Source organism: Zosterops lateralis (genome assembly GCF_965231275.1).
Source record: "Zosterops lateralis genome assembly, chromosome: 5".
In the NCBI taxonomy this organism is placed as follows: domain Eukaryota; kingdom Metazoa; phylum Chordata; class Aves; order Passeriformes; family Zosteropidae; genus Zosterops; species Zosterops lateralis.
The window spans coordinates 40,364,264-40,379,889 of NC_139766.1; the positions used below are offsets into that span (position 1 = coordinate 40,364,264).

General features: G+C 37.0%; 1 protein-coding gene across 1 annotated transcript in view; it reads left to right on the plus strand.

Annotated features, from left to right (window-relative positions):
• MARCHF1 (membrane associated ring-CH-type finger 1) overlaps positions 1–11,034 on the plus strand; it is an 88,561-nt gene extending 77,527 nt beyond the window's left edge. Inside the window, exons 5-6 of the mRNA XM_083861849.1 lie at positions 4,570–4,717; positions 6,882–11,034. Coding sequence (XP_083717975.1) covers positions 4,570–4,717; positions 6,882–7,183 — 450 coding nt within the window. The 3' untranslated portion in view covers positions 7,184–11,034. The remainder of the gene's footprint in view (positions 1–4,569; positions 4,718–6,881) is intronic.
• The last annotated feature ends 4,592 nt before the right edge of the window (positions 11,035–15,626 follow it).

The following is a 15,626-nucleotide window of genomic DNA, read 5'->3' on the forward strand; positions in this document are numbered from 1 at the left end:
GAAACCACTGTGCAGAAAGCATAGTGTAGGGGAGGGAATTAAAATTGCAGATGTGATTCTGTTAAGCAAAGAGGCTGTGTTGGAATGTAGGGTATGAAGCAGCATCCCCACACTCACAAGGAGTGTTTTCAGAAGATACTAAAGAAAATATCCGTAATTATTTGTAGCATATTGATTAATCAAGTGGCATGCAAGGAGGCAGATTTTTGTCCTTTAAAATAAATATGAGAGATTTTCTCAAACTACGTTACAGGAAAGGGAAATGGTTGTCTACATATGATTTAAAATTCCCTGTATGTTTTTGGATTTGTTTGGTTTTTAATTTTTTTTTTTTATTTCCCCAGAAGACTCATTTTTGCAATTACATGAGTGGGATTTGAAATCAGTAGCCATTCTCTTGAAGTTTCTGAGTGAAATTGTCTTTAGGAAACAAAAGCAAAACGTGAGGTAGAAACCTGGAACAGTTTTACAGCTGCCATTTAAATGATTATTTCAAACTTCTCTGGCAGTAAAGCATAGGAATTCCAACTGAGGTGCACGTTGTGTCTTAGCAGCAGCTGTAAGTAGTAGTTGGGGTGGGACGAGTGTTTCTGATCACATTCACAATGCAGCTTTTTTCCATTCTTGATAGGAACCTGTGAGTCAGGCAGTCTCCTGCCACCCTCCAGTGGTTTTCAGAGCACAGTGCAAGTGACATGTTTGGAAAGCTTATTCAGAAAATAAGAAGGAGGGCAGGGATATTCCAAGCTTTCTGCTAGGGAGACATATTGTTACACTTGGGATTTGTTTGGTGACTTGTCTAAAATGTCTTTTGGTTCTGATTAGACGTTGCAAAGTGTTCTAGCACGTAGGTTCTGAAGCATTAAAATATTCATGTGGTTGCTTGCGTTTGCAGGACATTAAACCACCTGCACCTGTAACAATTTCCCGTCTGTGTTTGTATTGCTGCCAGGATTAAAGAATCTGTGGGTGTGACAATTGGATGTACAACAGTGAAGAGGTGTTTTGTAGGGGGCTGGGCAGAAGCTACAGGTTTTTCTATGAACTTAATGACTCAATAATTTGCAAGTCATTATGAAAATCTCCTCTGGCTGTAGTTTTCCATTTATTTCTCTCCTTACAGAGAGCACCTTACAAGCGTTAACATCTAAGTTTCCAAAATTACATCTATGTACTTAATTTTGTGCTGTTTTTCTATTGTTGGTAGCATCTGATATTCTATCCATGGCATGTCACAGTGTCATCAACTTGATTGCTTGGAGATCACTGATCAAGATAATAAAACATGACAGAATTTATTTTTATCTTGCTATTATGAGTGTGAAAAACCATGAAAACTGCAGGAGCTTCAAAACACAGCAAGGATGAATTTATCAGAGGTTAAGGAGGCATTAATGGGCTGTGTGACTTGAAAGGTAACACCTGCCAACCTTCCCCACACAACTTTAGGCTGTATCAAGTCCTGGACTATAAAGCACAAGTAAAAGGGGCTGATGCTTTCATTGTTCGGTATATTGTTGTCTCATCCTTTGTTACGGATTTTCAAGCAATTTTTATTTCACGTAACTCTGCTTTTGTCCAAGCAAGTCTGTACTAAAACTAACAGTTAATTTTTTTTTATATTAGCCTATTGCAAAAATCCTAAAATAGGGAATTGCACTTTTCTGCTCTAGGACAACATAAATTGCTGGCTCATCTACTGACATCACTCATCTAGTTAGAGCATGACAGTAGTCACAAAGTACTCTCTTCTATTCAGCCAACCTAAAATATGTGAGCATGGGGAAGTTACATCAGCTACTGCTGGGATCACCAGAAGTTCTCGGGTTTGGTTTTTCACCCGAGATTAAGGTGGATTTTAGAGTCTTTTGCCCTCTGAAAGCCCTGAGCCAAGTTGCAAGAAAGCAGCAGATTCTTCAAGGTCTTGTTTTTCAAGGTTTCTCATGTTGTTTATTATTTCATATCTCAGAATTGTCTCCGTGCCCAGCCGAGATCTGAACAGCGGCTCAGACAGGAGGTGACCACTCCCTGATGGGACATCACTGTCCTCTTACACAGATAGTTACGTGTCTCTGATTTACATTTATGTGCCAATACCTATCACCTACACTAAAAGGGTCATTTCTACTTTGACCCAATCCCCTTGAACTACTTTGTGCCATCATCACTGCAAAAAATGGAGGCCAGGGGAGAAGAACAACCCAGGGCACCGCCCTAAATCCTCCATCTTGTTCCCCATTTACCTCCATTCTAAGAACCCCAAAACTACAAATTTTTCCACCCTGTGATTAGCTACACTATTGTTTCTCACACCTTTGTGGTTTGTAATCCCTCTCTCAGTGTTGGAAGCCTCTCCCACAGACTGGAGCCAAAGACTGTGTCTTCCTGGACTCTGAGCCAGGGTCTACTACAACCCCCCTGTACAGATTCCAGACGCCCTGTACAGATCTCAAACCCTCTTGCTCGGGTCCCAGGCATCCCTGCCAAGGTCCCTGACCCTCCAGGGAGCCGAGAGGGATGCCCTGGCCTCCGACAAGAAGTACAGCACAAAGTTTAACTGCATTTTCCCTTCTGAGTTCAGCCCATCGTCACCATAGTTGAGAGAATTCTGACTGCAGCAAGGGCAGGGCAAAACAAAAGTACAGCTTTGGGGCACACTGAGAGCTGTAAAATGCTCCTAGTATCCGTGACAGACACCTCGGACCTTATTCCTTTCCTGTATCCCAAACTGAGAGTACAAGATATTCTGCAGTCTTCCAGTGCCATAGTCACCTATGTCCATCTCCCAGTGTCTTGGCAGCCCCCTTCTCTCTGGTGTAGTAACACGTGCATGGATAAAAGAGACAGGGAGGCAAGGGAAGGCAGGCTGTCTTGTGGGAGAAGAAAAAGGGCCATCTGGAGGAAGCAGAGTTCAGTGGGCTTTGGCTTTCCTTCTGGCTGGATTTGATCATGGGATGTTAACAAAAAGGCCTGCTTCAGCCAATTTTTGCTGGCTCCTCTCCTGAGAGACATTTCTTGTAACTCTCAGCAGAATTCTGTGAGCTTGAACCTGTATTTACCTATCCTGCCTGTTGGTTGGTTGATTTTGTCTGGGTTTTTTCCACCTACAAAATGTTTACATTTAGATTAATGGGACCAGCATTTATCTTTGGGCATTTAGATCAACATGAAGGCTTTTGAGTATGTTAGAGAGTAAAATGCCTATAAAGAGACTGCCTGTGTACGTGACAGTGAAAATTCTGCAAAGTCTTCTCTCCAGCAGACTAAATGGTATAGTGTGAAAATTGAGATAACAGACAAAATCTGTTTAAGAGCAAATCATTCTTTGTTATGTTCTATGTTGATCTCTCACAAAATGTCCACAGGTAAGTGAAGGGTTAAGGTAAAACCCTTTCTTCCATCTGGACAAAGACAAGGTTTCTTTCTTTGGAAAGAAAGTCTGTTACAAGACTTGAATTGAATTTTCACTGCAAAAAGAATGGAAGTCTCCAGGTCAAACAGTGAAAACAGCTAATAAAACCAAAACAATCCAAAAACCTAAAGAAAGAAAACCAAGCCAAACTCACAGCTTGGCAGTAAATGTGCAGCATGGCAGTGCTCTGCAGAGGCCAGGGTTGCTGTCCTAGCCGTGGCAGGTGGCAGCAGTGCTGTGGCACCAGCTGAATGCAGCTCAGTGCAATGTTCACAGGGCCACAGAGAGATGGCACTCGCATCTCATGCTTTGTACTGCTTTCCTTCCTCAGATGCCAGTACTTATCCATCAGAATTGAGGCATTTTGCTTTTAAGTGCCCTATTCTTTCATCTGTTTTCAAAGGCAAATGTTTTAGGAGAGAAGGATTTTGTTTTGAAGAAGTGCTGGAAGAAAAACCCATGTCACATGTGAGATTAAAAAAAAAAAAATAAAATCGCCTCAAGGGCTGCATTGTTCAATTGCAGAGAATAGCCTATTTCATCTTAAAATAGCCTTAACTTAAGCCAGGATTTAGCACCATAATTCATAAACACGTGCCTGGAAGATCCTCCTTCCATTACTGAGGCTATTTGGCTGCTATCATATATGATCATTTCCATGTAATTATCTTTTCGAGTTTATTGAGTTTAATCCTCAGTGCAGTTGCATTTCTTATGCTTTTATTTTATGGGAAGACTGTTACATACCTGCATTTCTACAGTGTCAATACATATTACAAATAAATGTTTGGGCTTTTTCTTCTCTTGCCACCAGAAATGCAAATTTAAAGTAAATATTAATCTTTTTACCTATCTATTGACATGTTATGGCTGTACTGTAATGAAATTACTTTAGATATCATTCACAAGCAGACAGAGACAGAGCAATGTTCTTCATTCCTCTGAATCTGTGAAAATGAGATAATTGTGAATTTTACGCGGAAAATGCACATTGTACAATTACTGCAATTACTCCTGTAATTCATATTACCAAAACTAAAGGATTTGTTAATTATATTACTGCATGTTTTTTGGTAGAAAGAGACACAATGGCCTAATAAGTTTAATGTAAAATTTTACAAGTCAGATTTTTTTAATTACTTTTTTTTTTTTTTCAGTGGGAGAAATTACAGATGACAACAAGCGAGAGGAGAAAAATTGTGTGTTCAGTCACATTCCATGTAATTGCAATTACGTGTGTTGTTTGGTCATTGTATGTTTTAATTGACAGAACCGCTGAAGAAATTAAACAAGGCAATGACAACGGTAAGTGTCTTTTACCTTCTTCAGTTCTGCTGATAATGCAGTGCCTGGCTTTGAGGCAGCTCAGTAACCAATCACATTCCGTTCTTAAATAACAGCTCACATGGCTACACCAAAGGCTTTAATGCAGAAGTTCTGAATGCGTCAGTATGAAAGTCTTACCTTATGCCCCAGCAGAGGAAAGGCAGTGTAATCATTACAACAGCTTAACTAGCCTGCCAGTTCTTCCCGTGTTAATCTCCCATTATCTAGGTAATTCTAAAGCTCAGGAAAAAAGATGAGTCAAGTTCAAACAGCTCAGTGCAAGTTCAGGTCCTTAAGCAGCAATTTATTTATATTAACCACTTGAACCTGGATAGAAAGTAAAGTACGATAGCGCCTCTTCATTAACAACCTCCCTAATACAAACTTCCAAAAGACTGTTTTTCAGTTGTCTTAGTCCTTCATGTGGGACTTGAGTAGCACGGAAAGCCATTCCTGTGTCCTTTCAAATAGAATTTCAGTGTGAATGTCCATGTTCCAGCTGTATTTATTGGTTGCACTGTGGAACAGAGAAGTCATGGAGTCTCCATCTGCAGAGATTCTGAAAATTGAACTGGACATGTGTAACAAAATGCACGCTTAATGTCAGTAGGAGCCGTACTTAGCATATGCAGAAAATATATCCTAAATTTAAATACTGTTTTCCATTTCAAATCTAAGTTTATTTGGTCTTAAATTTTAGTCTTAAATGTGATCATGATGATAAAAAGCTTTTGAGTTTTGATCTGAATTGAATTTAAGCACCCTAAAAGGAACAAAGGTCTCCAGCTTTGTGTTATATTCCAAAGTTAACATGGAAAACAACAGGTGGAGCTTTGTGCCTTGCTAGTTAGATAAATATTTGATGATACTCCTGATGCTTGCCTTTCTTGCCTCAGAGAGGAAAAAGAAGCAACAAACCTCAGTAAGTCACAGATGAATAAACACTACAAAGTCTTGTTTTGCATTCTTTAGAAATAGGTAACCTTGTTTTTAATCTCAAAAAATCTGGCCCAGAGGCCAGGACTAGGAATGGCTTTGAAATTGTATTAATGAGTACAACTACATCACCCTACTCATTACAAGGGGAAAGCTATTTCTGTAGATTAGCTGAATTTACATAACAAAACAGCTAACAGGGATTTTTGTTGTTACACACAATGCAAAAGAATCATGTTAATTATTCCTGGTAGGCTCAAAAAGTATTTATGATTTGTACAGCATTCAGTATTTGCCAAATATAATGGCTGATTCTTTACACTATTTTGCCCCAAAATTTGCTTGTTGCAGAGGAGAGTACTTTTACAAAAGTGAACATGTATTTGTGGGGAGTAAGAAGGGCATATATGTAGTTTGCTTTCTTCTCTGTTATCTCTCTTTGATGGGAATTGCCAAAACAAATACAGCAAACACTGGAGAAAAAACACTTTAGAAACATATTTTGAGAAGGAGAAAAATTGGAAACCCTGAATTATACTAGTATTGTTTGTTAATAATCTGAGTTTGAAAATCCCATTTTAAATGGATAGCTCAAATTATTTAAAGGGTTGGGGTTTTTTTCTCTTAAGAGAAGTATATGATGCAAACCCTTTAATTGCTAAGCCTGACACTGGCTTATAGAAAAGCCAGTTTAAAATATTCTAGAATTGATATGGCACCAGTGGTAGGGACTCAAGTTTCACATAAATTTATTCTGTCTAGGTTCAGCTGACCTTTCTTTCTCCTAATAAAGCTCAAGTCTGAAAATATGGCCATCCTGGAAAAAAGGAAAGATACAAACCTCTCTATCCCATACCAGTTAATAAAAATAGATGCTTCCTGTATTACCACAGAAACAGCAGCAGCCTATCTTTAATGTTAAAAGGTGGAAGAAATCCTGAAAGAGAGCTTTTGAGCGTGGTGTTGTGTTTTTTATTTGACCAAATGGTGGTCAAATCAGTTAAAAGGAGGAAGCAGTTTCCTGTTCCACAGGCAGTTTCTTAACTGGCCCATGGAATAGGGAAACCCAGTCTATTTTCTAGAGCCACAACTGCTCCAATAGTGCGTACATACCTGTGTATTCTTAGCAAGTGGCCTCTTTTCAATATACATTACTGAAACTCAGTGCTTGATATCCAATGTATAACATAAACTTTTTATTTCAAAGGTGTCCTCGAATGGCCATTTTGGACAAAACTCGTCGTGGTGGCCATTGGATTCACAGGAGGCCTGGTCTTCATGTATGTGCAGTGTAAGGTTTACGTCCAGCTGTGGCGCAGGTTGAAAGCCTACAACAGAGTGATCTTTGTTCAGAACTGCCCAGACACCATCAAAAAACTGGAGGAGAAAAGCTCTCCATGCACTCAGCCCTCAGAGGTGAAGGACGCAGTGGTGGTGCCAGTGGCACAGACAGGTACAAACTCCCAGCTGACGGCGGAAGAGGCGACATCGGAGGTCATGCCAGTTTGACATGGACAGCATTGCTTCTTCCTTGCAGAGTAAGCTGTAGTGTTTGCTACACTACGAATGCTACAAGAAAGTAGAAATGACTGTGCATTTTTTCAGTTAAAAATGACCCCAACCAAACAACAAAAAAATACCCCATACCAAAACCAAAACCGTACAAGGAAAACGGATCCAGCAAAGCAACTTGTTACTGTATGGAATGTGGCCGTTCGTGACGTAGTTTTGCAACTAGTCAGCAAGTGTAGTGAAAGTGGAAGTGTAGAAAGTGCAATAGAGAACAGGTTTAACAGACAATGCCAAACCAATGTGACAATGTACTTTTTATCCTAACTGGGCTGGCTGGGAAAGTAGAAAACAGAAGTGACACAATGATTTTGTTTACAGAAGACACAAAACCCTTCATCTGTTTACTACTAAAAATTGTATTTGCTATTTACCTTTTCAAGGTACACTTCAAAGGGTACCAAATCCAAGTTATATGCATTAACAGAATCAAAGTACAGAGAGCTGTATTTGCAGCACTCCCTCTCTAAGCCTCGTACGGTAACACCTTCATGTGACTGTAGCGGAGCCTGGATGTTTGGGCAGCTGTGTCAACTGTGGATATTTGAACCAGTTGTTTTTAACTATGGTTAAATTTTTGAAAAGAAAGCAGTTCCAACCAGTATAAATTCATGTCTCCATAAGCTACAGATAGTTTATTTAAATGTCAGGGAGGTAAGTACAGGAAAGAGAGAATATGTAGATATGCGGTTAGAAGAGCAGCTCTGCTGTTTATTTTACTTTATAGGAGTGAATTAGGCATAAATTGGATACACAAAGTATTGAGGCAGAATTGTAAATGAAAAAAAGAAAAAGCAGTTTACTGCAGAATTACACAGAAGTAAATTGTTTATTATCGAAGGTGTGAAAAAGGATGACACATACTGAAGATGGAAGCTACTTCTGGTTTTATTTTTTAAGGTTCATGATACAGAAAGGTAGATGTAAGAGAACATACCTACCTATATATCTAAAGGAAACATTAGTTTTTATCTCCTTGTTCTAAAAAGCTAGATTTTATCTTCCTCACTAAAAAACAAATCAGTGGTTTCCTTCTGTACAGGTAAACTTAAGGTGTTGTTAGAGATTCAACAGTTCAGTTGTTAATTTCGTGTTTTGAGCACTGGCATATAAAAATGAAGTGTGAATAGCATTACAAGGTGCAATAGATAAATGAATGTAGATATAATACCGTGTCCAACAGGGTGAATATATAAAGAACAAATTTTGTGATTCACTTTGCAAAACTGTGGTGTTTACTACAAGGACACAAGAGCAAGTATTGACTTGGAGTAGTTATGTACTGGTGTGGACAAGTCTGGGCCTGAACATAATGTGTATTTTAAAAATAAATTAAAAGTTCTTTTTTAAATCTTGTATTTAGTAAAGGAGGAAAAGCAAAAAAGCAAATAAAGAACCAGAGTAATGAGGACAGAAGAGTAGAGCTTCACTTAAAGGAAGGATATCTGCCACAATTACAAGTGAACTAGAGTTCTACGGAAGCCTTGAAGTTTCTACTAGTAAATTTTCTCTTTATACACTCAAATATTTACCGTGAAATAACAGAATCATTCCATTCTTGCAAATATCCAGGCTGCTGGGCCTAAAATGTATTGGAATTTATATACTAGGTATTCCTTTGTGAACGTTTACTGGCTTAAGGCTCAGGGAATACTAGAAGTAGCAGTATTAACAAGAAATGTGTCTTTAATCAGATCATTATATTCTTTTGTATTGGAATTGCTCTTGTAATTTGGCTGTGACTAAGTGATTGTAACCTGGCTAGACAGGACACAAAATCTTGGTGCTTGAATGGGTCCTTAATACATGTCAATATTTGCTGTAAGTTACTCCGGGTGAGTTGGATTAATGTTGAAGTTTTTTCATGTAATGGCACACACTTTTTATATAAAATAATTTCTCAACTATACAACTGCAACTTTCAATTGTAGCAGCTTCTTATTTGAAATGACGTACAAGAGAAACCAAATCATTTCTCCATTTAAAATTGTGGAGGAGATTTCAGAAGGTCTTCACAGCATGATGACACAACTAAGGAATGTCTTGTCTTGTAACTGCACATGCTTAAGATAGTCTGCAATGGCATGGTTTTCAAAAAGCTACTTGTTCAAAGGTAAATCTCATGATATCTGACATCAGACACTAAAAATTACTAACTGCATCTGAATGTTTGGAAGGATGTTTACAATAAACCTGCAGAATCAGCAAAATTTACTGACAAAGAACATTATTATGAAGGATAATTAAGAGCTTTCTGAATAATAGTTTCTCACTAAGTGAAAGTAACTCTGCTTCTTTAGCCAGCTTGTTCTTTGACTGTGGTAGCATCATGACCCCATTGAAAATACTTTATCCCCTATTTTGTCAGTTTACTGGAGAGGAATTTGCATTGGGGTTTTTTTCTTGAACAAGTATAAAATTCACCTTGAAGAAGAAAATACCTGAAGATTCTGAAAGCAGAACTGTAGCATCCAACAAGATTTTACATTTTTTTAAAAAGACACTGAAGAGTCAGCAACAGAAAAAACAGTGTGAAAACTTTTATACCAATGCCTTCAACTTCAAACACTGTTCTGGCACTCAACCATATATGCAACTGAGTTTACAGTTAATTAAAAAGCAGAAAGACTTCAGTTGAAATTCCTCCTCTCCCTTGGAAATATTGAATGTGGACAGCAGGAATAGGAGCAAAATGGGACACTGTCTGCTGAGATGGACAATGAGACAAGTCACCAGCAAGAGAGATTTCAGCTGGCTTGAAGCAGCCTTTTAACCTTTTAAAGCATTACAGTGTTAGCCTGTGCATTCTTTTCTCTTCTTAGATGCACTGGATTTTATAGAGCTTTCAGGGATTTCATGCAGGATTGGAATTTGTTTCTGAAGCAGGGTACAACCTCATCAAGAGGGCAAGGAGCTATTCATACCACCATGCCTTGGATTCTGGTCTTCAGTAATAAGGAAAGTACATGGATAGAGAAACTAGACAGATCATTATCAACCAATACTTTTTCATTCCCACAAAACTTACAATTTTCTGTATTAATTTATTAACCACAGTATTCTATCCTAAAAAAACCAAACAACAAAAACTAAACAGACCAGTACACTGAAGGTTTTAATATGAAGTCTAAAGACTTTTTAACGAAGATGCCATCTCAAATGAAGAACTGTATCAAACTCCCGTGTAGCCACAGTGCAGCTCTGGCAAATATGCTGACAGTGGAATTTGGCCTGGCTAAACCCATAAGGGCAGAACCTAGCTCTGAGCTGCCATTAGCAAGAACAGCTTCATCTGCATTCTTGTTTAAACCAAGTTTTAATAAAGGTAGGTAGAGGTAATTTGGTATCAGGTCAGATCTGGAAGTTTAAACAAAATACTCCTGTATTCACTCCTGTGAACATGCACATTTCTTTTCCTGTTTTTAAGACACAAGCATTATAAAGTTTATTTCAAACTGACATAAACATACCACTTTTGACTATCACAGTAGCATTACAAAGATTCTTGACTAGTCCAACTGTGCCATTCACACACTGCTCTATCTGAAGGTAGTGTTTATTTTTGTTGTGTAGAAAAAAATAGTATTCCCCATCTCAAGAACAAACAGTTCATAATTTCCAGTAATGCAATGAAACTTACTCTGATGAAAATATTTTACTGTGTATAATATTCGGAACTACAAGTTTGTGCTATTTGTTTAACTCCCTCTCTTTTACAAAAGAAAATGTGTATGTTTTTGTGGGTGAATGTGTACTGGAAGACAGAAGGTAAGGGAAACAAAAGTAATGTATCTGCTTAATGTTGTGAAAAAAATGTATTTGTATTAAACAAATTACTCAAAGTACTGCAGTATTCTACATTTGTCAGCTTGTTACCTAGAGCATCAAATGCTGAACATGAATTGGCAAGACCACACTCTTGCAGGAAAGGTGAACAATATAGTTGGTTGCTTACTTCATACTGATAAACCTGCTAAGTTGCAAGGCGCTACTTTTGGGTACCCCACCTTGGCAGAATGCTCAGGAATATACCTCATAATACAAAAAACACTTGAAAAGACTTACAGTTAAGCACTTAATTTGCAGGTTTCAACCCTATAAAGAAGCCTAGAAAGCAACCAGTTTTGCATCCTTAGAATAATGGACAAGTATTACTGGGTTTCAGCTCCAGGGAGGTAACAGGACAAAAGTTTCCTAAGGAAAGCAGTGCCTTGTTAAAAACTGTTACAGTGATTTTGGAATGTTCAACACATAAAAGTTTTAAATATCGACTGGACAATTAAACACTTTAAAACTAATCCCAGCTCAGATTTTCAGCATGGGTCCTGCTCCTTTTTGCATTATTTTATACTTTATTTGGTGAGGTTTTCTCCTTTTTGAAAACCCTAAAGACATTTTTTTTTAATGAAGAAGAAGATTGCACGTTTGCATTATAAAAAAAGCCCATGCATTTGTGAAGTGTAAAACCAAAGAAAATATCTTACCTTGACTAAAACAGAATGTTCCAACTAAGGTCAAAATTTAGTTTTCTACAGATCCACCCACCCTGTATCTTTCTCCTAGATGGTCAGCTGGGGACAGAGTGGGCTAAGTTTGAAAATACCATAATTCCAGCTGGAATAAGTCATCATATGCTTGATGACTGGTAAGAATATATGTTCCAAACACAGAAGTAATGTTCTAACAAATTTCATTTTGTATATCCAAGGCTAGCCACGTGTTAATTTTTTTAGAGCTGCCCTAACTAGCTCACAATGTAAATCCAAATGGATTCACAAACCCCTGCAAGACACAGAAGAAACAGCATAACCAAAGAAGTTACAGTAGTATGGAAAAGTGGAGCCAAATTTGGTTTCATAATTAAGAGAGGTATGGGTCCCTAAGCCTTTTTTGCTTTGCACACAAGAGCTCTAATCTCTTGATGAAGGGTACCATTAGGACATAAAACACATTTTTGTTTAGTTTGATGTCTGTATACACACATCCCAGCCATAAAATATTAAGGCTGTTCTGCATGAGCTTTCCCAAAAGTCAAAGAAATTTTCAAAGAACTTGCCAAAAACACAGGTGTACCACATTTCCACTATTTATGACACAGACCTCAGAAAATAACCTTAACTGAGAACAGAATGATTCCAGTATGCTGGAGAGCATGGACCCTGGGACAAACTTGCCCTTTTGCTACTTGTAAATACCTATAACTAACTGAAGTACAGGACTTTTTTTTTTTTTTTTTTTTTTTTTTTTTTTTTTTTTTTTTTTTTTTTAAACACAGAAGATAATATATATGAAAATACAGTAATCACCATTATTCAAAATAATAACCAAAGAAGATAGGTCAGAGTAATTTTTAAGTGTGTTAAGTAAATCACAAATAATTTGAGGAGCTACTTCAGTAATGAAACATGGATCATTACATCTGTGTATGCACATTCCTGGGAACATGGTGAACAACATGATCAACAAAATTTAATAATGGCTCACAAATAGCATAGAAGTGAAAAGCAAAGTAGCAGGATTTAGATGGGATCATATTAAACTCAGAAAAGGACAAGCCCAAGTGTTAATGGCTCGCAGAAGACAGACTGCTACTTACAGGAGCCCAAAAGATACAGTCAAAAGAACAAATCAAGTCTGTAAGTTCAGGCACAGGCTTTAATGAACCTTCATGTGCCACTTTAAGTCTGCTGCCAAATTTCGAGAGCTGGGGAAAAAGAATATTTCATTAAAAAGTGTGAAAAAGATTTTTTGAGCACTTCATATCTCAGCAATGGGCATCATCACTTTATCAGTTTTCAAATCAACATGGTACTGTCTTGGTTAAGTGTGTGAGCTTGATTAAGCACTGACATTAATAGGATGCTTCCATTTTTATTTAGCAATATTGTGATTGCTAAATTTATTATTTAGCAATTTTGTTTTTTAAGTAATGCTGTTATTTTAGTCTAGTAACTTGATTAGTTTTATTTTTCCTTTGTAACAGGTAACTTGTTACATATTAAACCCTTAATTTTAATAAAATTGGACAGAATTTGCACTCAAGCAGTCAAGGCTTAGGGAACTTGATTACCACTATGGTAAGTGTCTCACCATCAGCTTATTTTCAGTTTCATTAGAGGAACTCTGCACAGGACCTTGGCAGGTGATTTTAAGACAACAGCTTAAACTGCAGAGCACAAATCACAACACCTCATTAGCAAAGTCCCTTACCGTTCATGAAACTTACTTCTTTTGGGGAAGTCTGGGAATCAACTATAATGAATTTTTGCTCTTGAAAGAGCTAGAAGATAGAAAGATAACATGTGCATTGTATCATGCTGAGACTGACCAAACAAGCCAATTGGACATAATTCTGTACTGCAGGCATTTTACTGCCCTTTATTAGAAAACTAACCTGGAAGGTTCCTTAAGTAGAGAACTTCTTCTACTGAGAAAAAGAAAGGGGTTTTTTTACTACCCTTTTCCTATCTGCCAGGTGTCTAGCAAGCCCCAGTTTTAAAAGTTAGTCTTCAATATACACATTTTTGGTCCCAGACTCTGTCCTCACATATGGCAGTGTCATCACAGAGATGAGTAAATATGCTATTGCATTGAAAGACAAACAAACAAACAAAAAATTGTGATACTCTATAAGTATATCCCCTTAAAAATGGCTTAATTTGTTTCCAATACTAAGGAATTATAAATTAATTAATTTACATTTGCTTGCATACAAGCAGCTTTGAGTACGTCAGGATCTTCTGTTTTGTTTGTTTTTTTTTTTTTTGTTTTTTTTTTTTTTGTTTTTTTTTTTTTTGTGTGTGTGTGTGTTTTTTTGGTTTTTTGTTTTTTTGGGGTTTTTTTTGGTTTTTTTTGTTTGGTTTTTTTTTTTTTTTACATCACATTTGGTTTGTTTACATGAAAGAAAAAACCCCATTATTTCTCCTGGACTTAAAGTCAGATGGTTCTTCCCCAGCTGAGACCACCAATAGGGCATGTTTCACAACTAACAAGTCAGCTGCTACTGAAAGTCTGAATGTAATTCAGCCACTTCCTTAGAGAAGCCTTAGCTCTGAAAGCTGAATGAAGTAAAACTTAGTAAGAACATCGCAACAAACTGAAAATTACACTAAAAAACCCCAAAGTTCTTATATGAAAGTGGCTCTATGTGTAAAAATACTACTTTTCGGTTTTAAATGTTGTATTTTTAATATAAGCTATGATAATTAATGAAATAGTAATTTTAACTTTTACAGCTTTGAGTTGAAAACTAAACACAGAAACATTGCAAAACAGTACTTGACAAGTTAGAATGAAAGGAATCTTCCCTAAAAGTAATCCTTCACCAGAAATAAACCCCTGTAAATTACAGAGAATCATATCAGAGGATTTAACATTAAAATCTGAAATCCTTAGCTACAAAAGAATAGAATTTCAAGGTATTCCCCACAACAAGTCTGTAAGAACAGAGAACATCACATAACTATTTCCCAGTCCCACTGTTACCAGCATCTACTTTCTAGATTTTAAACAAACAGAATAACAATTCAGAACTCTTGAGAGCATTTGTCTTTTCTTCACCTGTAGGGAAGGAACTCACCAACATATAACACTAATAGCTGGTTATGAAGTATGACTGAGTTATGAAATTAATTGAAGAGATTCCACCAGCTGGTCTCAGTAACACAAGTGCGGCAAAAAACTCTCTCTACATCCCCCCCACTCCAGGCCTGTCAAGACAAAAAACTCAGCACAGAAATTATAAATAAATAAATATATGGCTTTGGGGATTTTTGTTGTTCTTTCCCACTGCCACATTAATATTCTGCAACAATCCTGATAAATTGGTCATGCACACCATCAGTTTAAGCCTAGATTATTTTCAATTCAAATATGAATACCTGACAGTATGATTTTTTTCTGATAATTCAGTGTACTAAGTTCACATGCAGACAACTGTTCTTTTTTCATTGCTTGTGCAGTAGGTTAACAAGACAGTTTAAAAGACAGCTAAAGAAGCAATAAATGTATGGACTTCAAGGAAGAAAATTCAGAAAATCAATAAGGTCTGATCTATAAACATGTTCTTGTAGTCTGAAAGATGTTAAAAAGATATAATTTCACATATTTGACATTAACCAGATTTTTATAATGTCTTATTACTGTATTGTTTCAAGGAATATGGAACATCTCATTCTTCGTAACTTTGCATGACAGTCTTTTTGAAACACTCACCAAAATGTCAGCCTAATATACGGTAATTACTATGACACCTTCCAGTTATTGAGTTATTTGCTCATTTTTCTTCCATATTTTACACAATGTCATGGGAAAGTGACTCAATGTTTCTACTTGGAATTTCAAACATCAGACTTTGTATACAAGCAAAAATGAACTTCCAAAA